Consider the following 26,067-nt stretch of genomic DNA (forward strand, 5'->3'; position numbering starts at 1 on the left):
AAAACAAGGACATTTCTATGTGACCCTAAACTTTTGAATGGTAGTGAATATTGTAGACTTTTGTCCATAATGTATTTTTCGTTATGTGTCGAACCCCAGTAAGACTAGCTGTCGCCATTGGTGTCGGCTAATGGGGATCCTAATAAATCAAATCAAAATTGTGACAGTCGTAATACTCTGAAGGTCTATATAGTATGCTTATGTAACCGATGTGAAATGGCTAGTTAGTTAGCGGTGGTGCGCGCTAATAGCGTTTCAATCGGTGACGTCACTCGCTCTGAGACTTGAAGTAGGGTTTCCCCTTGCGTCGCAAGGGCCGCGGCTTTTGTGGCGCGATGGGTAACGATGCTTCGTGGGGTGTCAGTTGTTGATGTGTGCAAGGGTCCCTGGTTCGAGCCCGGGTTGGGGCGAAGAGAGGGACGGAACCTACACTGTTACACTTACTGGATGTGAAGGGGGGCCTGACGTTAGATTACTAATTACTGGGTACCAATAAAGTCTATAAAAGGAGGCCTCGTGTGGCCTCAAAAAGTAATACATCATAATGTCCAATCTTATTGATGAGGAGATGGATAAGAACCTTTACAAAAATCGCAGTCAATTATTGATGAAATTGTATTACTACGGTATTGAGACATTATCTTTACCCACATACCAGACAGACACACACACACACACCTGTTCCACACTTCAATGGAATTCCAACGGGTCGATGTGCTTGACTCAGGTGATCTATAAAGCTCACGGCACCTTCCCCTATTTGAAGGACGAGAGAATTGTGGAGAACACGCGTCCCACGCTCCAATTGGATTGTGTAATGATCGGATGGATATGCAGTGTACATTTCCAGAGGATTTCATTGGCCGCCTGCTCTGTGCCTCTGTGATTAATTTGTAGCAGCGTCTTTCAGGTGGTGCCCAGTACATGCAGTATTGAACATTGCATCTACTAATTTACGTTTCTCTGTTAGCGTTGCTGTCAGTCTCAGCAGCTGGAAGGCTTTTAGCCCTTTGCTGCAATGTTATAATCCTGCACTGAAGCTACCGTTTTGTAAGTATTTTCTATTGTGGTTGTATGCGCACTGGACCGTATGGAGGGATATCGCGATGATGGTCTGCTCTAGGAGAACCAAAACTTTGGTGTCGACATGTGTTATTTTGAGTGGCATGACCAATATTGTCTGTCTTCTCTACGTCGGCTGGATCACTAATTATGTGGCCAATGTGAACACCAAAGTCCCAGAGCCCGAACTGGAGAGGAAGTTTGAAGATGACAACAAGGGAGAAAGTCTGAAGATTATAGAGCGACTGGACCGACTGGAAAATGTGGTCAACCAACATATCCAAGGTTAGCCTATTCATAGACACGAACTACCTTTAGCGCATATGGACGATAGTATATTTTGGCAGGGAGTTTTGGTTAAAAGCCCCGACGCTTGTTCTAGACTAAATGTTAACATGCATCTCTTGCGGTAAGGTTTTGGAAACACAAGGAACGTATATTTCATATCAGCGAGAAATAATTTCCAAAAAACAAAGGTTAAATTATAACACACAGTGCCATAACCAGGGTTTTAGTGAGGTCCAAAAGGGTGGGGGGTGCTACTAGTACTACTAAATAAATCATATTTTTAGTTGAAGCTCATTTACTGCATTTCTATACAATAAAACAACTTTTAAATGTTATTTGGACAACAGCAAAAACAAGAAAAAATTACCCTAGCCATCATCACCTTGGCTGATGTAGCTTCATTCACCTCAGTCGTTCTACAAACAGAGGACTAAATTGTCATACTTGAGTAAAAGTCACCTAGGGGAAAAAAGTGTTTGAGAAAAAAACTAAAAGTATTTGGTTTTAAATATACTTAAGTAAAAATGTAGTAATTTCTAATTCCTTATATTAAGCAAACCAGACAGCAGAATTGTTTCACTTATGTATGGATAGCCAGGAACACACTCCAACACTCCGGCATCATTTACAAACTAAGCATTTGTGTTTAGTGAGTCTGCCAGGGATGTTCTCTTGATAAGTGGTGAATTGGACCATTTTCCTGTCCTGCTAAACATTCAGAATGAAATGAGTACTTTTGGGTGTCAGGGAAAATGTATGGAGTAAAAAGTAGATTATCTTCTTTAGGAATGTAGTGAAGTAAAAGTTGTCGAAAAAAATACTTAAGTAGTACGTTAAAGTTTTTTTACTTAAGTACTTTACCCCACTGGTTATAACCCTGAAAGGGGGAAATATGAGAAATTATTCACACATACATGTAGCATTGGTGATTTTTAGAACTGTATTGATTGCATTTTAATGTTGGCTTATAGGGAATATAGGCCATGTGGAGATGTTCATATTAGACATGGCTTCTTTTTTAAAGTTCCTAACTTGTTTGATAAGATTAGTACATATTTTCTCAGGGGACCCCACATGGTGCCCCGACTCCAAGTTTGGGAACCACTGTACTAGCCTCTCTCTGTGCTTGACTCCTCTCTCTCTGTTTTTTACTCTGCTGCTTCCTGCATGCATTGCAGCCTGCCTCAGCCTCACCACTGAGTACCACATTACTGTCTGTCTCAGTAGCCTACTCTCTGTAAAGTTATTATGAGAACTTGGTAGGCAATATTTTATTTGTTTGTAATTTTACCCCCTTTTTCTCCCCAATTTCGTGACTACGATCTTGTCTCATAGCCTCTCCCGTTCCCGTTGGGGAGGTGCAGCAAAAGTCGAGTCATGCGTCCTCCGAAACATGACCCACAAAGCCGCACTTCTTAACACCCGCTCGCTTAACCCGGAAGCCAGACAGCTGCACCAATGTGTCGGAAGAAACCCCATTCAACTGACGACCGAAATCAGCCTACAGGCGCCTGGCTCACCACAAGGAGTCACTAGAGCGTGATGAGCGAGGTAAAGCCCCCCCTGGCCAAACCCTCCCCTAACCCGGACAGTTGTATGGTGTTTCCTCCAACACATTGGTGCGGCTGGCTTCCAGGTTAAGCGGGCAGTGTGTTAAGAAGCAGTGCGGCTTGGCAGGGTCGTGTTTCGGAGGACGCATGGCCCTCGATCTTCGCCTCTCCCGAGTCCGTACGGCAGTCGCAGCGATGGGACAAGACTGTAACAACCAATTGGGGAGAAAAAGGAGGGAAAAATTATATTAATAATGGCAACAGAAATAATAGTTATTAGTATTTATTTAATGTCAACAGCTGATCTGAGGGAAGACAATCTGGAGTAAACTGGATTTTTTTTCCCTCCCCTGATCTCTTAACAAGACAATCGAGAAAGCTGCTGGAATATACTCTAAATAATCATGTTTCACTAATTATTTACATGAAAATGTACTTTTGTAGTTTACTGAAGAAAGTCCTAGTACTACATTACCTGTAAACAATAGACTTATTACAAAATATAAAATGTAAAATCATTAATCTCATAGTAAATGTTTTTCATACAATTCAGGGCTGGCCACAATTACTCTTGAAGAGCTGCAGGGTTATGCAGGCTTTCTTGTTCAAGCCCAGTTCTACCATACCTGATTCTACCTTTCAAGATATCGATGAACAGCTGAGGTCTTGAACAGCTGAGTAGTAGAATCAGGTGTGGTAGCGCTGGGCTTGAACAAAAAAAGTCTGTATAATCCTGTGGCTCGTCAATAGCAAATTTGCTAACTCCTGGTACAAACACTGTGACAAATGAAACTGCTGAGAAAAACCTGTAAAATACAAAGTCATTAGACTAGTACAAAACACTTTTTTAAGAATACATATTTACAAATCTGACATTGGATAGGTGCTTTAAATCCTTCAGCTACCAATGTTCTTAGTAATGCTCTACACAGCTGTCCAACTCCAGTAAAAGAGCACACATCCCCACATTTTGTAAATGGCAGTATAAATATGAAAACAGATAGGATTTGGAACAGCCCGTGCATAAGTGCTACTGATAGTGTACGAAGTAATGTGTGCATATGAATAAGCGTAAGTCGTTTGTCAGCGCCACATGGGGCAGCTTGACAAATTTCTCAAATGACAGAGGCACCTGAAAAGGAGAAATGTTTACTACCTGTGCACCTTATCGCATGCATTTGTACCGTAAGGATGGCATGCATCTGACGGATGAGGGCAACAACGTCTTTCTTGAGAGTTTGAGAGCTGGTCTCTCTATCGTTCACACTAGTACACGTCACACTCCCTGTTTCTTGCCACTTGACAATGCCCAACAAACCCAAAGGCTCTTTTAAGAGACACCTAATTTTGAAAATAAGCACACAACTGGTGCGCCTGTGTGTCGGGAAAGGGTAAAAAAAAAAAATAAATTACGAAATGGAATGGTTGAAATATCCACTTCGGTAGGCGAACCCAGGGCGGTGACGCTAACTGTTACACTACGACCCCTGTTATAGATGCGTCAACTTGACACTACTTAAATGGACAGTCTGGTGATGACAGCATGCGTTCATTGCAAAAATGTTTTGTTTATTAACTCCGTACTGGTGGAATGTTTTTCTCTTGCTTGGTAAGAAATGTAAAGTCTAAGACAGTTGATGGGTTAAACGGTTTAATTTATCACATAGCTAACCAAGTTAGCAAGCATGACATTTTCTTTTGACTGCGCACAGGTCTCGCAAGCAATGATCATTATGTTTTATCTGGATGCTTGTGTGCAATCTGCACCCCTGCTACTTTTTACTTGTCGGTGGAAAATTCAGGTTTTCGGTAACACATTGAAAAGTAACTTGTGTTCTAATGACAAGAAGAAAATGTTATTGACAGAGGGAGCGAGCGTACTGAATTGGATCTTCTAACCGCGACGTGTCTGTTCTGGTGTGCGTGTATTATAAATGAGCAACGTGGCAGTTTTCCCAAACCTCCTGAAATTTGATGTATCTAACTGGCTATAATAGCAAACAAGGACATTTGCTCTCATTTGTTTTAGCACCGATTACACGCAAGTGTCTAGGTCAGCAGTTTACACAGCTGACTTCAGACCTATGAAAAAACTTCCATAGCAAAATATACCTAGCTAGCTAGTTACCTAACTTTTGCTTCTAGTGTTGCACGGTATACCGAAGCTTCGTTACTTTTTCGATACTACAACATGAAGATGGTTTGGTACTAGAATGTGTTACTTTCGGCACTTCTGTCAAATGTGTCTCACGGATCAAGCCTGTCCTATTAGCTCGGCCGACCCCTCCACATACTCATTGCTATCCTGCGCTGGGAGTCTGGGATGCATCATGTTCGCTCCCTACTCATGATGCAATGAAGTTAAAACACTTTAATAATGTGACACTGCATGTAGAAATGTTAAAACTGTTTTGCAAACAGCAGTTAACAATGTCCATAGACTTTTTACAGTGGATGAAGATACTGGTAGCTTCTAGCTTTGTAGGCAAACTTTCCTTGCTAGTTGACAGATAAAGCTAACTTCACTACCCTAGTACTTTGTTTGTTATAATCCATAATGCAAAATGTGCTGATTTCAAAGCTGATTGCCTTATTCATTCACTTATTTGGTGTCTCTCTCCCATTGCCTCCATGAACTGATTGCCTCGTGAATGAGAGCGCACATTTTTCTTTTGTTGATCAGTACAATAAAAATCAGTCCCAAATCGAAGGGAAACGGATTGTTTGACATTGGTAGCTCTGTGAAATCAGCTAAAACAAGCAAAATAATGCAATGCATGCGCACACCTATTGAATATGCATACACCTGTATTGTGGTTAGGCCTATGTTACGTCTTGATTTATCCACTTTATCAATAGAGATTTACCTTTCAAATAAATTATTACCATTATGTAGTTAGCTTGGTAAAAACAAATTCAAATTGTTTGTATAATTGATTCATTAATGCATACATGGCTGTTGGAAAAAATGTATGTAAAAATATAGAAATGTAATGATATTGAACTCAAAAGATGCCCAACCATTGAACAGAGCAGTAGCTTATGTCTGGATCAAATGCCATTCTGTGACTTTGGCTAATATGCCTTCTTATTTTGCCCTGGTATTATTTTGGTATCAAGTAGTGCGATACTTAACCTGGTATCAAAGTAAAAATTCTGATATTGTGACTACACTATTTGCTTCTCATCCAACTGGTGTAAGCTAGCTAGCTACAGCTGCTAGCCTTCTACTAGCTAGCTGCTACTGTTGCGCAGCAACTGAGTTGCACGTGGTGTTAGAACTCCGAGATTTGGCTGAAAAGATGTTAGCATGGTCATAAATGCTACAAAAAGGTAGCGCTTTTATTTTAATTTTTTTATGGGGCAGAAATGTGAGACTGGTAAATGTTTTTTTATTTTTTATTAAATATGTTGTACCTACAAGCTTATTCAGTCCACATGGATCTAAGTCTAATGGTCACCTTATGGACGCTGTAGCCTCGTTTAATCCGACATCTAGATTTTGAGAGGTTTGGGCCAAAATAATTCTGACCACCCTAATGCTTACGACCCTGTCAAAAAAACGAGAACCACTATTCCAGATAACGTCTGGATGGATCATGACAAGGGGAGTGTGTTGTGTACCTCCACGTTGATTTGCAAATTTTTGTAGACATCGGTGTCATATTGGTTTACAGATGATGGCAGGGAGATTTGAATTTAACATTGAGCTTTAACCAATGCATACTATACCGGCGCAACTATAATTCAGGAATTTATGTACTCTGGGTTTTTTCTGGCTCAAAAATGGGCTTAGGTGGTGGGCATGGCATGGAGTGCGGTCTGTGCGGGTGAATTTTAGAGAATTGTATAGGACCTCATCTTGGCGGTGTAAAGAAATTGTTGCATTTTTAAGCCAATTTCATGCAATTCTTCTCATTTCTCCATGGAGCTGAGAGACATTTTTGCGTTTTTTTTAAAGCAAATTTCCTGCAATTCAATGCATTTTGCCACGGCTAGTGCCATGGTCTTTTGCTCAAACAACTCAAATTCTATACCTGCTAAATTCAGTTTATTTTATTTTGAATTCAGTTCTCCCTCACTGTCTAGCTTTTATTTAGGTGATTTGTTAGTTCTCAAAGATTATCTTTTTAAATCTGTAGGTCCATTATCTTTTCTACATACTTTATCTGGTTTTAGTCGTTTTAAAGTTTACACCGAAAGCGGTTTTCCATCCCGAAAATGTGTTTACATTAGGTGACCCACTGTAAAATAAAATGTAATCAAAACTATTCCATGTAATGTGATAATCAATCTTAACCACATCGTGTTAAATTCAAAGTATTTGATATTGTCCTGTCCAAGTACAGTTAGAGGAGTTAAGCAATGCTTTAAACACCATGCTAAAAGAGGATTAATAGTTTACACTAATACAACATGATGGACATATACAAATAGCTAGGAACTAGTGCAGTGCACTTCACACTGGAGGTCAGGGTGCAGAGTGACACAAATGCTGGTGGTGAGCTGATGAGTAAATTTAGCACTTGGAGCATTTGGCAAGTACTCCCATAGATGCACCACTGTAGCTGGTGCCATGTTACATTCTTGGGAATGGGTCTGTTTATGTTGTCAATGATATCTGTTAGCACGCAGGGAGCTGAGGAGATCGCTTGAGAAACTGTGGGACCTCAAAAGACCTTTAATGCCTATAGGCTAATTCTCACAAAAATGTGTAGGTCTATGTCCAATTTCGCCCTTTATGATAAAATGAGAGATGCCATGGAGTTTCACATCTTTGCAGTGGACTATAGTGTGTGTGTGTGTGCGTGCGCGAGTGCCTGTTCATCAAACATTCAGTACATGACAGCAGTTTGTGCTTCATGTGTACAGTAGAAGGAATGTCAGGTCTTGCGTTAGGAGGTTAAGAATGTTTCCTATTAGATACCACCCAACCCTGTTCCCAAGGCAAGCTGACAGGGAACGTTGAGGCCCGCGCCAAATGATTAAAATGCTGAAGGGTCCTCTCAGCAGCTGGATTGGCCCTCACTAGACCTATAACGCTAATCTTTAATTAAAGATAAGAGGGACTGCCACTGCAGTTGATCCAGAACCCCCCCTTGGGAGGTTCATAATGGACTCACCCTCCATAGGGGACAGTCAGGAGCATTTTGGAGTTATGACCCACTCCACACCCACCTCCTCCAGAGTAAGGGGGGAGGATTCCTCATGCATAAAGTATGTGTCTCACTCTTACCTAAGCAATGTGTCACCAAGTTGGTAAAAAAAAAAAAAATAGTGTGTGAATAAATAAAAAAATAAGTATCCTTCCAACTTTCTCTCAGGTCATCTTGCCTGCCTTGCAGTTCACACACTTTACAGACCACTCTGTAGAACAGTGGTATTCAAACTTTTCTTGTGACCCCACACCAAATCCACACAACCTTAAATTGGTACATTTTGATTTTTACATCAACAATAACCTTCAGTCCATTGCATTTTCATCTCTTATCAAAATGAGTAAATACATTTTCTCATTAATATTGTATTATTCAAATTATCGTTCTCAACTTTTGTATATTGTCCCATAAAATAATCTGTACTCTTAATTTTCTTGTTCCCCCATGACCCCACTAGCAGTCACAACCTCAACTTTGAATACCACTGCTGTGGAACATACAGCAGAGCAGACTGTGCATATTGTATTCATACGTGCTGTATCTATAATTAAAAAATAAAATAAAAAATTACTAGTGTAATAGTGCAAAGTAAAACATTTTGGTTATTTTTATATATATATATTAATTTTGGGGATACAGTTGATGTGACAAGTTTCATAAAGTAATCATAAACTTAAAGTAATCATTGCGTAAGGCGAAAGCACACTTTTTTATTAAACCAGACCACACAGATCAGGGCATCTACATTTCGCATGGTCCCTTCCTCCTGTTTGTAAGATAAGTGTCAGTGCCTTCTGCCTGAGAGGGGCTTATTTCCTCAGAATCCATTAAAAGCAGGGAGTCCGGTTTTCACGCTTGTCTGAAATGTCTGATTACATTGTCATCTGAGGAGAATGACACGGTACGGCAGCCTGCTCCGAGTTTGTATCCTGTGACGAGGCAGTGTTTTTTATTTTATTCATTTTTTTATATTTAACAAGGCAACTCTGTTAAGAACAAATTGTTATTTACAATGACGGCCTACCCCGGCCAAACCCTCCCCTAACCTGGATGATTGTGCCAATTGTACACCACCCTATGGGACTCCCGATCACGTCCGGTTGTGATACAGCCAGGGATTGATCCAGGGTCTGTAGTGACACCTCTAACACTGAGATGCAGTGCCTAAGACCGCTGCACCACTCGGGCTTGAAACGGACGAGGACATTTCAATTACCAGCACATCCTCCCTTATTGAGTCTGACATAAACTGATCTTAGTTCAATTCACTCTGTTGGTCCAGATTTCGCAGAGGTCGCCCTGGAAACGCTCTGGCCATAGTTACCACACTGATGACTCGCTCTTGCAGCACACATTATTCCTCAGGTTTCAAGTGCCACTTGCAAACATGCCATTCAATTGCTACCACAATATGCCCAGAATGAACTATCTAGAATATAACCGTCTCTCACCAACATTTTAGTTGCCCATGGATTCAGTACAACAGTAGTGAGAGCTTCAAAATGAAATGGGAGATTGAGTATTATAAACTGTAGGTAAAAGTGACTGAGGAAAAGGGGGGGGGTGGGGGGCAACAGGAAAGCAGCTGATCTTTTGTTGTGTGTCTTCAGGGTGAATAATGCTGCATCGAGCAGAAATGACGTATTCTTTTTTCATTCCATTTCCTCACTCCTACTCCTAGAAGGAATCAATCAGCATGGTGTTGGAATACTATGACAATCTTATCAGGGCTTTTTACATTCACCACTTTCAAGTGCGCTGCAGTGCCAGTAATTTATTATGGGTCAGCTCATTATGTCACTTTTGCTTGACTTGTGTAATTTGAATGTGCCTGAGGAAGATCTTTGCCCTGTTTTTCAATGCATTTGTATGGTTGCGTTAAGATGACACACAACACCCTTTCACATTTCATTCTCCTGGAGCCTTTTATTGGAAACTGAAAATAAGTCATAATCACAAAGGAGATGGAATCTGTAGAAAGGGAATGCTGTGGTACTTGAAATAGAAGGCCTATGTTTTGAATGACAATGAAGAAAATGACAATCGGATGTTTTAGAAGGTCTTGATTTGGCTGTACAGAGAGAGCATTTTTCAAAAGAAAATAAGTACCATCTTTATATCAGTGCTGTGAAATAATTTGGTATTATTTATCGACCCTGCGAAAGTTCTATCAAAACCCTTTTCTGATGTATTGAGAGCTTCACACATTTGCCGACTGTTTGTCTGTGTGTCACATGTGAGGGCAATATCACACAAGCGGGAGCAGAAAATATTTAGATTTGAATTTGTATAGCGCTTTTCATTACAGCAAGAATCTCAGATGCTCTTAAAACAAAACATTTTAGTTAGCCTATTGACTGTTCTGGGTGGAAAATCTTCCAGTCATCCACAGAGGCAGGTGAAAGCAACAGGTCACATCCTGTGTCCGATTCACTCTTCATGCACACCTTCCTCACCCGTGCCGTACATGTCTCTTCCGACTGAGGCCCAGATAAAGGGTTGAACAGGGGGAAATGATGGTCAGATCCAGGAGGAAAAAAAGTCACAAGTCACCTCTTGCCCTCTCAAAGGTGTAAACTTTTTGGTAAACCCCTCCGCAAAAACATGTAGCACCCACCGGGGTGAAGCCATGTAGACACTAAGCTTGGGGCGCATGAAACTCACTACAGTCAACAGGGATAGTCCACCTTGAAATTAACCATTGTGGAAACACTGAAGTGATTCTCTGCCATCTTCAAAAGCCTCTGCCATCTCTTGTTGTTTCAAATAAAAACATATCTCAGATTGTTCTGGTAATTCTTACATAGTAACTTTGTGCAAAAGGAAGGATGTTTTAACATGCTGTTTACAAATTGTCAATTTTAGGCCCTTTTTAGACCTACAGTGCATTCGGAAACTATTCAGACCCCTTGACTTTTTCCATATTTTGTTACGTTACAGCCTTATTCTAAAATGTATTAAATAAAAGCCTTAGCTACCTACACACAATAACCCATAATGACAAAGCTAAAACAAGGTTTTTAAAACAGAAATACCTTATTTACTTAAGTATTTAGACCCTTTGCTATGAGACCTGAAATTGAGCTCAGGTGCATCCTCTTGTTTCCATTCATCATCTTTGAGATGTTTGTACAACTTGGAGTCCACCTGACTTGAATTGATAGGACATGATTTGGAAAGGCATACCCTTGTCTATATAAAGGTCCCACAGTTGACAGTGCATGTAAGAGCAAAAAAACAAGCCATGAGGTCGAAGGAATTGTCCGTAGAGCTCGAGACAGGATTGTGTTGAGGCACAGATCTGGGGAAGGGTACCAAAAATGTCTGCAGCATTGAAGGTCCCCAAGAACACAGTGGCCTCCATCATTATTAAATGGAAGATGTTTGGAACCACCAAGACTCTTCCTAGAGCTGGCCGCCCGGCCAAACGGCAATCGGGGGAGAAGGGCCTTGGTCAGAGAGGTGACCATGAACCCAACGGTCACTCTAACAGAGCTCTAGCGTTCCTCTGTGGAAATGGGAGAATCTTCCAGAAGGACAACCATCTTTGCAGCACTCTACCAATCAGGCCTTTATGGTAGTGGCTAGACGGAAGCCACTCCTCAGTAAAAGGCACATGACAGCTCGCCTGGAGTTTGCCAAAAGGCACCTAAAGGACTCTCAGACCATGAGAAACAAGATTCTCTGGTCTGATTGAACACTTTGGCCAAAATGCAAAGCATCACATCTTGAGGAAACCTGGCACCATCCCTACTGTGAAGTTTGGTGGTGGCAGGATCATGCTGTGGGGATGATTTTCAGCGGCAGGGACTGGGAGACTAGTCAGGATTGAGGGGAAAGCTAAATGGAGCAAAGTACAGATAAATCCTTGATGAAAATTTGCTCCAGAGCGCTCAGGACCTCAGACTGGGGTGAAGGTTCACCTTCCAACAGGACAGCGGCCCTAAGCACACAGCCAAGACAACGTAGGAGTAGCTTCGGGACAAGTCTCTGAATGTCCTTGAGTGGCCCAGCCAGAGCCCGGACGTGAACCTGATCGAATATCTCTGGAGAGACCTGAAAATAGCTGTGCAGCTACGCTCCCCATCCAACCTGACAGAGCTTGAGAGGATCTGCAGGGAAGAATGGGAGAAACTTCCTAAATACAGGTGTGCCAAGCTTGTAGCGTCATACCCAACAAGACTCGAGGCTGTAATCGCTGGCAAAGGTGCTTCATCAAGTACTGAGTAAAGGGTCTGAATACTTATGTAAATGTGAGATTTCGTTTTTTAAACATTTTCAAAAATAAACTTTTTGCTTTGTCATTATGGGGTATTGTGTGTAGATTGAGGGAATAATTTAATCCATTTTAGAAATGGGCTGTAACGTAACAAAATGAAAGTCAAGGGGTCTGAATACTTATTGAAATGCATTGTATACATGCCTCCTGTTAGACCCTATGATCTGTGAACCGTGTATGATAGACATCTTGGTGTCATTATACTCCTTATAGTGTGCTGCTCTAAAATATGAAGTGTGTGTAGATTTTTAAATAACATTATTCACATCCATTTATTCAACATTAATATCTCAACTACCCTTTTTGATTTTGCTTATTTTTTTTGTTTGGAACAATATACTCTTTAAACACAATTTCCAGAATGGGCTATCTGTTGATAGATGGCGCCAACTGTGCTATTTAGTTTTTTTTTCCGCATTGTTTGTAACTTGTTTTGTACATAATGTTGCTGCTACCATCTCTTATGACCGAAAAGAGCTTCTGGACATCAGGACAGCGATTACCCACCTTGAACTGTATAAAGAATTGAGTCGGACGAGAGGGATTTACTCCAGACACCTGACAAGGCCCTTATCCTTGTCATTCGCAGGAGAAAGAGACGGAGATATCGCGGAAGGAGATCGGGTACCTTGTAAGGATCCGGCGACGAGTGGGTAATCTGCCTTTGCCATTGGTACTATTGGCCAACGTACAATCGTGAGATAATAAAGTGGATGAACTACAACTGGCTGGTTATGCACTGTATCGGGAGAATAGAACAGCAGCCTCTGGTAAGACAAGGGGTGGTGGTCTATGTATATTTGTAAACAACAGCTGGTACGCGATATCTAAGGAAGTCTCTAGGTTTTGCTCGCCTGAGGTAGTGTGGTCTACAGCATATCATGAGATGCTCTATCTACCAAGAGTTTATCTAAACTTTCTAAGAAACGTCCCTTTTTTAGGATCCTGTCTTTTAAAGATGATTCGTAAAAATCCAAGTAACTTCCCAGATCTTCATTGTAAAGGGTTTAAACACTGTTTCCAATGCTTGTTCAATGAACCATAAACAATTAATGAACATGCACCTAAGAGCTTACAGACGGTAGTCAATTAAGGTCACAGTTATGAAAACTTTGGACACTAAAGAGGCCTTTCTACTGACTCTGGAAAAACGCCAAAAGGAAGATGCCCAGTGTCCCTGCTCATCTGTGTGAACGTGCCTTAGGCATGCTGCAAGGAGGCATGAGGACTGCAGACTGCAGGGCAATAAATTGCAATGTCCATACAGTGAGACGCCTAAGACGGCACTAGAGGGAGACAGGACGGACAGCTGATCGTCCTCGCAGTGGCAGACCACGTGTAACAACACCCGCACAGGATCGGTACATCTGAACATCACACCTGTGGGACAGGTACAGGATGGCAACAACAGCTGCCCGAGTTACACCAGGAACGCACAATCCCTCCATCTAGTGCGCAGACTGTCTGCAATAGGCAGAGAGAGACTGGACTGAGGGCTTGTAGACCTGTTGTAAGGCAGGTCCTCACCAGACATCACAGGCAACAACGTCGCCTATGGGCACAAACCCACCGTCACTGGACCAGACAGGACTGGCAAAAGTGCTCTTCACTGACGAGTCGTGGTTTTGTCTCACCAGGGGTGATGGTCGGATTCGCATTTATCGTCGAGTCCTGTACTCTGGAGTAGAGGTCGACCGATTAATCAGAATGGCCGATTTTTAAATGGGGCCGATTTTAAAGTTTTCATAACAATCGGTAATCGGTATATTTGGCCACCTATTTAAAAAGAAAAAAAAATAAAATTAATTTATTTTTTCTTTTTATAATTATTTTTTCTCTTTTTTTCCTCTTATAATTTGTTTATTTTTTTATTTTATTTTTAAACACCTTTTATTAAACTAGGCAAGTCAGATTAAGAACACATTGTTATTTTCAATGACGGCCTAGGAACGGGGGTTAACTGCCTTGTTCAGGGGGGATTTGTTTTTGCAACCTTCTGGTTACTAGTCCAACGCTCTAACCAACTGCCTTACATTGCACTCCACAAGGAGACTGCATGGCAGGCTGACTACCTGTTACGCAAGGGCAGCAAGAAGCCAAGGTAAGTTGCTAGCTAGCATTAAACTTAGTTTTTTATAAGATATCAATCTTAACATAATCACTAGTTAACTACACATGGTTGCATATAATCGATGCGGTGCCTGTTAATTTCTCATCGAATCACAGCCTACTTCGACAAACGGGTGATTTAACAAGCGCATTTGCGAAAAAAGCACTGTCGTTGCACCAATGTACATATATTTACATTTTAGTCATTTAGCAGACGCTCTTATCCAGAGCGACTTACAGTAGTGAATGCATACATTTCATTAAAAAAAATTATCCGTACTGGTCCCCCGTGGGAATCGAACCCACAACCCTGGCGTTGCAAACACCATGCTCTACCAACTGAGCCACACGGGACTGGGATGTACCTAACCATAAACATCAATGCCATTTTTTAAAATCAATACACAAGTATATATTTTTAAACCTGCATATTTAGTTAATATTGCCTGCTAATTGTGTCACTGCTCTTGCGTTCATTGCCTGGCTCGTTGCGAACTAATTTGCTAGAATTTTATGTAATTATGACATACCATTGAAGGTTGTGCAATGTAACAGGAATATTTAGACGTGTGTGTGTGTATGTATATATATATATGTATGTGTATGTATATATATATATATATGTGTGTGTGTATGTATGTATGTATGTGTATATATATATATATATATATATGTGTATGTATGTGTGTGTGTGTATGTATATATATGTGTGTGTGTGTGTGTGTATATGTATATATATGTGTATATATATGTGTGTATATGTATATATATGTGTATATATATATGTGTATATGTATATATATGTGTATATGTATGTATGTATATATATGTGTATATGTATATGTATATATATGTGTATATGTATATATATGTGTATATGTATATATATGTGTATATGTATATATATGTGTATATGTATATATATGTATATATGTGTGTGTGTGTGTGTGTGTGTGTATATGTATATATATATGTGTGTGTATATATATATATGTGTGTGTGTGTGTGTATATGTATATATGTGTGTGTGTGTGTGTGTGTGTGTGTATATATGTGTGTGTGTGTGTGTGTATATATATATATGTGTATATATATATATATATATATATATATATATATATATATATATATATATATATATATATATATATGTGTATATATATATATATACATACATACATACATACATACATACATAATATATATATTATGTGTGTATGTATATGGAGAGAGAGAGTCCTATAATAACTACAACCTAAAACTTCTTACCTGGGAATATTGTAGACTCATGTTAAAAGGAACCACCAGCTTTCATATGTTCCCATGTTCTGAGCAAGGCACTTAAACGTTAGCTTTCTTACTTGGCACATATTGCACTTTTACTTTCTGCTCCAACACTTTGTTTTTGCATTATTTAAACCAAATTGAACATGTTTCATTATTTATTTGAGGCTAAATTGATTTTATTGCTGTATTATATTAAGTTAAAATAAGTGTTCATTCAGTATTGTTGTAATTGTCATCATTACAAATAATTTAAAAAATCGGCAGATTAATCGGCAGCGGGTTTTTGGCCATCCAATAATCGGTATTGGTATCGGCGTCTCAAAAATCATAATCGGCCGACCTCTACTCTGGAGCGGGATCAATTTGGAGGTGGAGGGTCCGTCATGGTCTGGGGCGGTGTGTCACAGCATCATTGGACTGAGCTTGTTGTTATTGCAGGCAATCTCTACCCTGTGCGTTACAGGGAAGACATCCTGCTCCCTCGTGTGGTACCCTTCCAGCAGACTCATCCTGACATGACCCTCCAGCATGACAATGCCACCAGCCATATTGCTCGTTCTGTGCGTGGTTTCCTGCAAGCTCAGGAATGTCAGTGTTCTGTCATGGCCAGCAAAGAGCCCGGATCTCAAGCCCATTGAGCACGTCTTGGACATGTTGGATCAGAGGGCCATTCCCCCCAGAAATGTCCGGAAGTGCCTTGGTGAAAGAGTGGGGTAACATTTCACAGCAAGAAATGGAAAATCTTGTGCAGTCCATAAGGAGGAGGACTGCAGTACTTAATGCAGCTGGTGGCCACACCAAATACTGACTGTTACTTTTTGATTCCCCCCCCACACACTCTATTTCTGTTAGTCACATGTCTGTGTAACTTGTTCAATTTGTCTCAGTTGTTGAATCTTATGTTCATACAAATATTTACACATTATGTTTGCAGAAAATAAACGCAGTTGACAATGAGAGGGCGTTTCTTTATTTGCTGAGTTTATATTCTTCGTGGCTGTCTTTTTACCACCACAAAGAGAATTATGGCCAGATTTCAATCTTCCTGCTTACAAACAAACTAAAGCCGGAAGCACCAGTGACTCGGTCAACAAAAAGCTATAGGACTGTTTTGTTAGCACAGACTGGAATAGGTTCCGCAATTCTTCCGATGGCATTGAGGAGTACATCACATAAGTTACTGGCTCATCAATAAGTGCATCGATGACATCGTCCACAGTGACTGTACGTACATCCAGAAGCCACGGATTACAGGCAACATCCACACTGAGCTAAAGGGTAGAGCTGCCGCTTTCAAGGAGCGGGACTCTAACCCAGAACGTTATAGGAAATTCCGCTATGCCCTCCGACGAACCATCAAACAGGCAAAGCGTCAACACAGGACTAAAAAGAAATCGTACTACACCGGCTTTGACGCTCGTCGGATGTGACAGGGCTTGCAAACTATTAAACTACAAAGGGAAGCGCAGCCACGAGCTGCCCAGTGACACAAGCCTACCAGACGAGCTAAATTACTTTATGCCTGCTTCGAGGCAAGTAACACTGAAACATGCATGAGAACATAAGCTGTTCCGGACGACTGTGTGATCACGCTCTCCGTAGCCGATGTAAGACCTTTAAACAGGTCAAAATTCACAAGGCCGCAGGGTGAGAAGGATTACCAGGATGTGTACTTCAAGCATGTGCTGACCAACTGGCAAGTGTCTTCACTGACACTCTCCCTGTCTGAGTCTGTAATACCAACATGTTTCAAGCACACCACCATAGTCCCTGTGCCCAAGAACACTAAGGTAACCTGCCTAAATGACTACCGACGCGTAGCACTCACGTCTGCAGCCATGAAATGCTTTGAAAGGCTGGTCATGGCTCACATTAACACCATTATCCCAGAAACCTTAAACCCACTCCAATTTGCATACCGTCCTAACAGATCCACAGATCATGCTATTTCTATTGTACTCCACACTGCCCTTTCCCACCTGGACAAAAGGAACACCTTCGTGAGAATGCTATTCATTGACTACAGCTCAGCGTTCAACACCATAGTGCCCTCAAAGCTCATCACTAAGCTAAGGACCCTGGGACTAAACACCTCCCTCTGCAACTGGATCTTGGACTTCCTGACGGGTTGCCCCCAGGTGGTAAGGGTAGGTAGCAATACATCCACCACGCTGATCCTCAACACAGTCCCCTCCTGTACTCCCTGTTCACTCATGACTGCACGGCCAGGCACAACCAGGCTTGCACGGCCAGGCTTGTAAATACCTGTTGTATTCGGCGCATGTGACAAATAACATTTTATTTGGTACTTTTAATGATATGACCCATTTTTATATATGTACATAGAAATCCTTTAGGATTGCGCATTCAGCAAGTGACAAGCAGAGGATGCTCCCTTTGATTCCATTTTCCCATTCACTGTGTTGGTGGTGCTCATAAAATGTATCACACCTTCAGAATTAGCAGATAGCCCATTTGATATACTTGTAAAGTTTATTGCATACTTATTTTATAGCACACTAAGGAGTATAATGATACCAATATGTTTTCTGTATCATTTACGTTTCACAGATCATAGGTAGATCGCAAAAGCTATGTCTAGGTCGGGATTTTCTCCAAATAGTTTGTGATACAAATGTAAAAAACGTTTCAAACATTGTTCCTCCCTTTTTAAATTTCTATGTGAGAATTGCCAGAACAATCTGAGATACCAAAAATATTTTCTGCTCCTTCTGGTGTGGTATTGCCCATGAATAGATCTGTATTTCCTATTGAGCTAGGACTTAGATTACCTCATTCCCAGCTGTTAATGAGGAGAGGGGGTTTGTTAGAATGTGAGACCAGATGATACGATATGTTTTCCACTTGTAGGCAACAGGAAAGACAAAGGAAGAGTGGGATATCAAGGCGGCTCCCTGTTAATCTTGCTTGATTGGTCTATGATTATATAGATTATGATGCGAGTGCATCCCTCCACATTAAGGTTGACACCGATCCGACTGAATCCAGTGATTACAAACAACTAGGAGAAATGTAAAGTTCAATCTTGTTTTCTAGCAAAGTTTTTCACTCATTACAAATATGAAATGCCTTGTAATGGGATTTGAGAAGTTAAGGTTATAAGGGAACTGTTCATTTCCTCCATTGATGTGTACATTAAAATTCCGTTCTCCTTGAGAGGTCAGTGATCAAATTAGGCTTTCTCACAGCTGGATATACTGCTGAATATGCACAATCAAAAGATCATAAAACACGTGTCATTTTTGACTTGATGGATTTCACAGTAGATTATGTTGGGGTAATCTGTCCGTGAGATGCAGATGTGCGCAGCAAGGGAGGCTTTGCTATAGATGCCCCCAGCCTGTCAACTGTGAATGTTGCTTGATTTGAAAGAGAACTAGGTCATGAACCATTTGATTCCATTGAAGCTGTTGTTAGTGCTTGTAACTCCCCATGGTTTTATTATATTCTAACCGTGAATGGCAAATGAACCAGGAGGAGGTTTTTAATGGGTGTTGTGCTTCTGCTCTAAGCTCTCACATGCTCTCTCTAGCGCTGAAGCTAAGGCTTTTCTCTTTGCAGTGTACTGGATAAATCTGCCTGTCCACCCATCTGTACTGCACTGATTGACGTTAATCCCCATAGTTAAAAAAATAATCATTTTACTTGATGTTTCACAGCCAGAGACAGTAGGTGATTGTTATGTCCAAATATGTGGAGCGTTTTCTGAGAAGTCATTCTGTAAATTGTGAAGAATCCAAGTTTCCAGCTCAACAGACTGTTAATAGCAGTCTCTCTCGCTGCTGAATGAGTACCATGGGGACAGGATGGTCAGATTATCTATTGACTCATGGCAGCTCCTTGATGATGACAACCTTTCCTTGTTCTGAGCCTCTCCTTGGGGGTTGGGCTCCAAAGTCACTGCTGTGGCAGACTGTGCTGTGTGGAATTAGTAGATTATGATGTTAGATCTGCCAAACAAACGGACATTGTGTATAGTTTATGGTTTCTTTGAATGGTATTATTGTTTTAGGTTTGAATATCCATCTGTAAAGCTTTAACTTAATTGATTAGTTAGTTCATTGATCTTAGGTGGTCAATTGTGCCTTCCATTTGACACGAGCAATGTTGTATGGTGCTTCGTACTTGTTCCTGTATGTCAGGTCTCTTCTGAGCTCAGAAAAACCAGCCTGTGACTGTCAAACTGTGACAGTAAGCACATTGACAATATGAGGTGGAGAGGTCTGTTTTGGCTCACTCAGCATCCCACCATAAGTCAAGTTCAGCGTGGTTGGAAAAAGAGTAATTTCTGTGTATGAAAAGAAAATTCCACTTTATTCTGAGAAAGCCAGATGAATCATCTGAGTCTCATGAACACACAGTCCTGCTCCTCCTGCTGTCATGACTACTACCACAGATTGTGAGGGTGAAACTGCTATTATATATGGTTCACAGATGAAGCCCAAGCAGCACAGGGCAATAATAATTACCATATTCTCTCCTGGATTATAGTATTAACCTTGTAATTAGAAGCAATGGGATGTAACTCCAGATTAATTAGGCAAACAGAGAGCCTGTGTGGAGTGCTAGATAAACCAGTGAGAAGCGGGAGAGTTCTCTCATCTCTAAGACTCATCAGGGATAAGTAGCAGCGTACAGACCGGGATAAAGTCGAGAGGAACAAAGCAAACGACTAAACATGCACACACCCACATGCCTACCTACTCTCGCCCACACCAGTCTTAACGTCAACAGTGAAGAGGCGACTCCGGGATGCTGGCCTTCTAGGCAGAGTTGCAAAGAAAAAGCCATATCTCAGACTGGCCAATAAAAATAAAAGATTAAGATGGGCAAAAGAACACAGACACTGGACAGAGGAACTCTGCCTAGAAGGCCAGAATCCCGGAGTCGCCTCTTTACTGTTGACGTTGAGACTGGTGTTTTGTGGGTACTATTTAATGAAGCTGCCAGTTGAGGACTTGTGAGGCGTCTGTTTCTCAAACTAGAGACTCGCATGTACTTGTCCTCTTGGTCAGTTGTGCATCGGGGCCTCCCACTCCTCTTCTGGTTAGAGCCAGTTTGCACTGTTCTGTGAAGGGAGTAGTACAGTGTTGTACGAGATTTTCAGTTTCTTGGCAATTTCTCGCATGGAATAGCCTTCATTTCTCAGAACAAGAACAGACTGACGAGTTTCAGAAGAAAGTTATTTGTTTCTAGCCATTTTGAGGCTGTAATCGAACCCGCAAATACTGATGCTCCAGATACTCAACTAGTCTAAAGGCCAGTTCTATTGCTTCTTTAATCGGTACAACAGCTTTCAGCTGTGCTAACGTAATTGCAAAAGGGTTTTCTAATGGTCAATTAGCCTTTTAAAATGATAAACTTGGATTAGCTAACACAACATGCCATTTGAACACAGGAGTGATGGTTGCTGATAATGGGCCTCTGTACGCCTATGTAGATATTCCATTAAAAATCTGCCATTTCCAGCTACAATAGTCGTTTACAACATTAACAATGTCTACACTGTATTTCTGATCAATTTGATGTTTTAATGGACAACAAAAAAAATCTTTCATAAACAAGGACATTTCTAAGTGACCCCAAACTTTTGAACGGTAGTGTAAATTCTCCCCGTAATTCTCCTTTGTTGTAACGGCGCAACAAGCAACCTTGTTTCAGAGAAAGATGTATAATACTATACATCCTCCAATATGTATAATCAGTTAAATCATCCAATTAATATGCTATTGTACGACTGGGTTAGATGTATGACACTATGATTGATTTTGTACGACTGCTATTCCATTCATAATATAATGTAATATGTCATACTAAATGGAGGGTCACAGATTTACATACAGAATAATACAAATTACCCTGAGAACACATTGCAATATATTACGAGGTAGCTTTGACAGCTTATTTTTCTGTAACGGATGGAAATGGAACCAGGTTAGTAGAGCCGTCGGTGAATAGATGAGTTCGAGAGCTACTCTGTTCTACACAGGATATAGCACAGAGAGAACGATATGTCCTTGGTCAAGTACGAGTGCCTACTATAGGCTAATAGCCAAAGAAGGATTATTTTCCATTACATTTTCAGACATGTTTTTGTAGATTTGTTTTGTTTTCCAGTAGCTTCCAATGAGACATGGCTCATAGCATGACAAGATTGTGCGGTTTGATTTCCTACCGAGAGAATCCCAAAGGCGCTATCACTACTCTATGTATACAGTGGTGATAGCGCGCCTTAGGAGCAACATCCAGAATACTGTATTCTATGCTGCGTACTGCTCCCATACAGTGTATTTCGACAAGATAATGAGTACATTTTTTGTTGTTGACATTTATGCTAATTTAATTTGTCTTACTGGAATCAAATAAAATTCTGCCCGATGCCTTCAAGAGACCCTATTTGCCCTCTACAAATGAATAAATAATTGCCTGTGACATGTTTTGAATTGCTGCAGAATTGTATTTGTCCCTGGAGTGGCTTGAGTCAGCCTTTACCCTGTTAAGGCTAAGATTCCTCTAACCACAAGAAAATGCATAGAAAGTACAGACCCCCTTGAACTTTTTTCACATTTTGCTGCCTTGAAGAAACGGGAAGTGTGCGGAGAATAAAAAAAAAAAAAAAATTGTATAATTATTATTTTTGTCCCCAATTTTTGGCTCCAGCACCTTCACAAATCAGCTTTGGGTGTGCGGTAGATTCTGCCTATTATCTACATTTTTGCTGCCTTACAATTAAGTCTAAAAAGGATTAAATTTTTTTCCTACAGATCTACACAACCTACTCCATATTTTCAAAGTGAAAATGTTACAAAACATTGGTGAAATTAAGAGACATGGAAGCTAAGTCTCCAACCCCCCTGAGCTTAATACTTTGGAAGCACCATTTGGCAGCCATTACAGCTGTGAATCATTTTTATTAAGATTCTACCAACTTTGCACAACTCTTAGGGCAACATACAGTACACTGAGTGTACAAAACATTAGGAACAGCTTCCTAATATTGAGTTGCGCACAATTTTGCCCTCGGAACAGCTTGAATTTGTTGGGGCATGGACTCTACAAGGTGTCGAATGTGGGAAGCATGTTGACACCATTCTTAATACACACGGGAAATTGTTGAGCATGAAAAACACAGCAGCGTTGCAGTTATTCAATTAAATGTATTTATAAGTCCTTTTTACATTAGCAGATGTCACTAAGTGCTTATACAGACACCCAGCCTAAAACCCCAAACAGCAAGCAATGCAGATGTAGAAACATGTTCTTGACATACTCAAACTGGTGTGTCCCGGCACCTACTACCATACCCCATTCAAAGGCACATAAATATTTTGTCTTCACCCTCTGAATGGCACACATGTCTCAAGGCTTAAAAAAACCTCCCCTTCATCTACACTGATTTTTGAAGTGGATTTAACAGGTGACATCAATAAGGGATCATAGACCGACCAGGTGAATCCAAGTGAAAGCTATGTCATGAAAAGAGCAGTTCCTAATGTTTTGTACACACAGTATATGCATCATTTTTGTCAAAATTAATAAGACTCAGAACATTTGGTTGGGAGTCATTGATGGACAGCAATATTCAAACCTTGTCTCTGATTTTCAAGCAAATTTCAGTTAAGACAGACAGACTAGACTACTCAGGAACTTTTAACACCTCTTGGAAACCCATTTTGGTGAGTCTTCAGCATACATTTTTTTGCAATTGTCTTGATGAAAACCCTGGAATTAAGTTGTATTTATGTTTTCAGAAGACTTGGGCTTTGCTCTTTTCATATTTATTTTGATCCTGACAAACTCGCCAGTCCCTGCCGACGACAAGCATCTCTGTAACTTGATGCTAGCACCCCAATACTTGAAAATACAAAGTATCCCTTTCCATCAATGAGCCCCAACTAAATTCACTGAGCCTGAGCAATTGTGACAAAAATTATGGATATATGTTGCCCTAAGAGGTGCAAAGTTGGTAGAATCTTAACAAAAATGATTCACAGCTGTGATGGGTGCTTCCACCAAGTATTAACTCGGGGGTGGAGACTTATCCAATTATGATATTTCAGCTTATATTTTTTTTAATTTGGAAAATGTTCTATAACTTTCTTTCACTTCGAAAATGTGGAGTAGGTTGTGTAGATCTGTAGGGGGAAAAACAAATGTCAACCTTTTTATATAAAATGTTAAGGCAGCAAAATTGGTTCAAGACTTTTTGGAGACATTGTATCTAGCTTGACAGTATTCCAATATATGATTCCATGCTGTAACAGAAGAGGTCCCATTCCAATTTTGAGACTTTCAATTGAACACCAGCTCTTCACTCTTTTGCCATACCGCCAAACAAAAATTCCGTAATGCACTACAGACTTCCTCTAGTCAGCTTCAACTAAACTTTTTAAAAGTCCATAAAAGCACCTGACTTCTCTTTAAAGCATGTGTCAAACTCGAGGCCGTTAGCCGGATCCAGCCCGCGAGCCCATTTGAGTATATTATTTCATTTATAAAAAAAATCTCGATCAACATTGAAATGATTTTAAACCAAATCGAAACTCTATAGAAATGATAATAGACCCACATTTATAGTATCTTGACTATGTCCAGCTTGCTAGCAGTCATTGGAAAAAAAGCTTGACAGTCAGGGAACATCAAATTCCAAAAGCAATGGATAGAGGACAATTTAATTGTTTTATTTATTTTTCGGATTCTAAGTGCAGCTCACTGAACCTCCGTGAAGACCAAATGCTGCCTGCGGGAAAAATTAGTTTGACACCCCTGCTTTAAAGTGTTCAGTAGAAACAGCAGAGTTACCATGTTCAGGCTTGAGTTGTTAGCCATCTTAATTTCCTCCAGTCCTGTTGCCAGTAGCACCTGCAACCCCCTTCGTCCTCCTCAGGGGTGTGTGAGCTGCCATATGCCCAGCACAGGCTGCTCTCCGGTGGGATTATTATAACTCCTGGGCCTCTCCACGAAGCCATACGATTAAGTTAATTGGGGATCTATTCCGCTAGCACACTCCTCATCGTCATCTGAATGTCACTGCTTTTTATCCTAGATCACTTACACTGTTGTGTGAATGAAGCAGTGGATTAATTAATGTTATGAATTGTCTGTTAAAGTGAGTAGTACACAGTGCTTTGAAACATCCGTTTAAGGCTAGAATATAGCATCAATCAACCACAGACACCAGTGGCTGCCTGCCCAATAGTGCGTTAGGGGTGGCACCCCACTTGTGATTTGTAGAAATTATTATTTTTTAATATATTTTTTAAATGCTCGTAAAAGTGAGGGAAATGTACCCTCCTGAGTGGCGCAGCAGTCTAAGGCCCTGCCTTGCAGTGCTTGAGGCGTCACTACAGCCCCAGGTTCGATCCCAGGCAGTGTCACAGCCGGCCGTGACCGGCAGAACAATTTGGCCCAGCATCGTCTGGGTTAGGGGAAGGTTTGGCCGTTTTTCCTTGTTCCATCGCGCTCTAGCGACTCCTTGTGGCGAGTCAGGTGCCTGCAAGTTGACTTTGGCATGGTATAGTTAGCTGTTAGTTTGATAGCTAATTAGCTCCCATGCCAATTTTAAGTATTTCTAAACTAATATCTGACTAACTTATAAATATGAAGTAATTTCAGAATGAAAGTTAACTGGCTAGCGCATCATAGTTTGTGACATTATGTTAGCTAGCAAGCCCAGTTAGATCATGTGTGTTCACTTGTTTCAGCATGCTTGTTGCATTGTCCCTGGTGCGTTCGTTGATGAGCTGGCTTCTCGATCTAAATGGCAGTGGTTGAAAAAGTACCCAATTGTCATACTTGAGTAAAAGTAAAGATACCTTTTTTAATAGAAAATGACTCAAATAAAAGTGAGTCACCTAGTAAAATACTACATGAGTAGGAATCTAAAAGTCTTTGGTTTTAAATATACAACCACCTGAGCCACTGCCTGTTCACCCCCACTATTATCTAGAAGGCGAGGTCAGTACAGGTGCATCAAAGCTGGGACCGAGAGACTGAAAAACAGCTTCTATCTCAAGGCCATCAGACTGTTACATAGACATCACTAACATTGAGTGGCTGCTGCCAACATACTGACTCATCTCTAGACACTTTAATAATTACAAATTGGATGTAATAATTACAAATTGGATGTAATAAATGTATCACTAGCCACTTTAAACAATGCCACTTTATATAATGTTTACATATCCTACATTACTCATCTCATATGTATATACTGTACTCTATACCATCTACTGCATCTTGCCTATGCCGTTCGGCCATCGCTCATCCATATATTTTTATGTACATATTCTTATTCATTCCTTTACAC

General features: G+C 40.6%; 1 protein-coding gene across 1 annotated transcript in view; it reads left to right on the forward strand.

Moving 5' to 3' along the window:
* The first annotated feature begins 670 nt into the window (after positions 1-670).
* The window catches only part of LOC106561452 (polypeptide N-acetylgalactosaminyltransferase 18), a 114,042-nt gene continuing 88,645 nt past the window's right edge, over positions 671-26,067 (forward strand). The window contains exon 1 of the mRNA XM_014125425.2: positions 671-1,347. Within this exon, the coding sequence (XP_013980900.1) occupies positions 1,107-1,347 (241 nt within the window). The 5' untranslated portion in view covers positions 671-1,106. The remainder of the gene's footprint in view (positions 1,348-26,067) is intronic.

Source organism: Salmo salar, chromosome ssa10 (assembly GCF_905237065.1).
Source record: "Salmo salar chromosome ssa10, Ssal_v3.1, whole genome shotgun sequence".
NCBI lineage: Eukaryota > Metazoa > Chordata > Actinopteri > Salmoniformes > Salmonidae > Salmo > Salmo salar.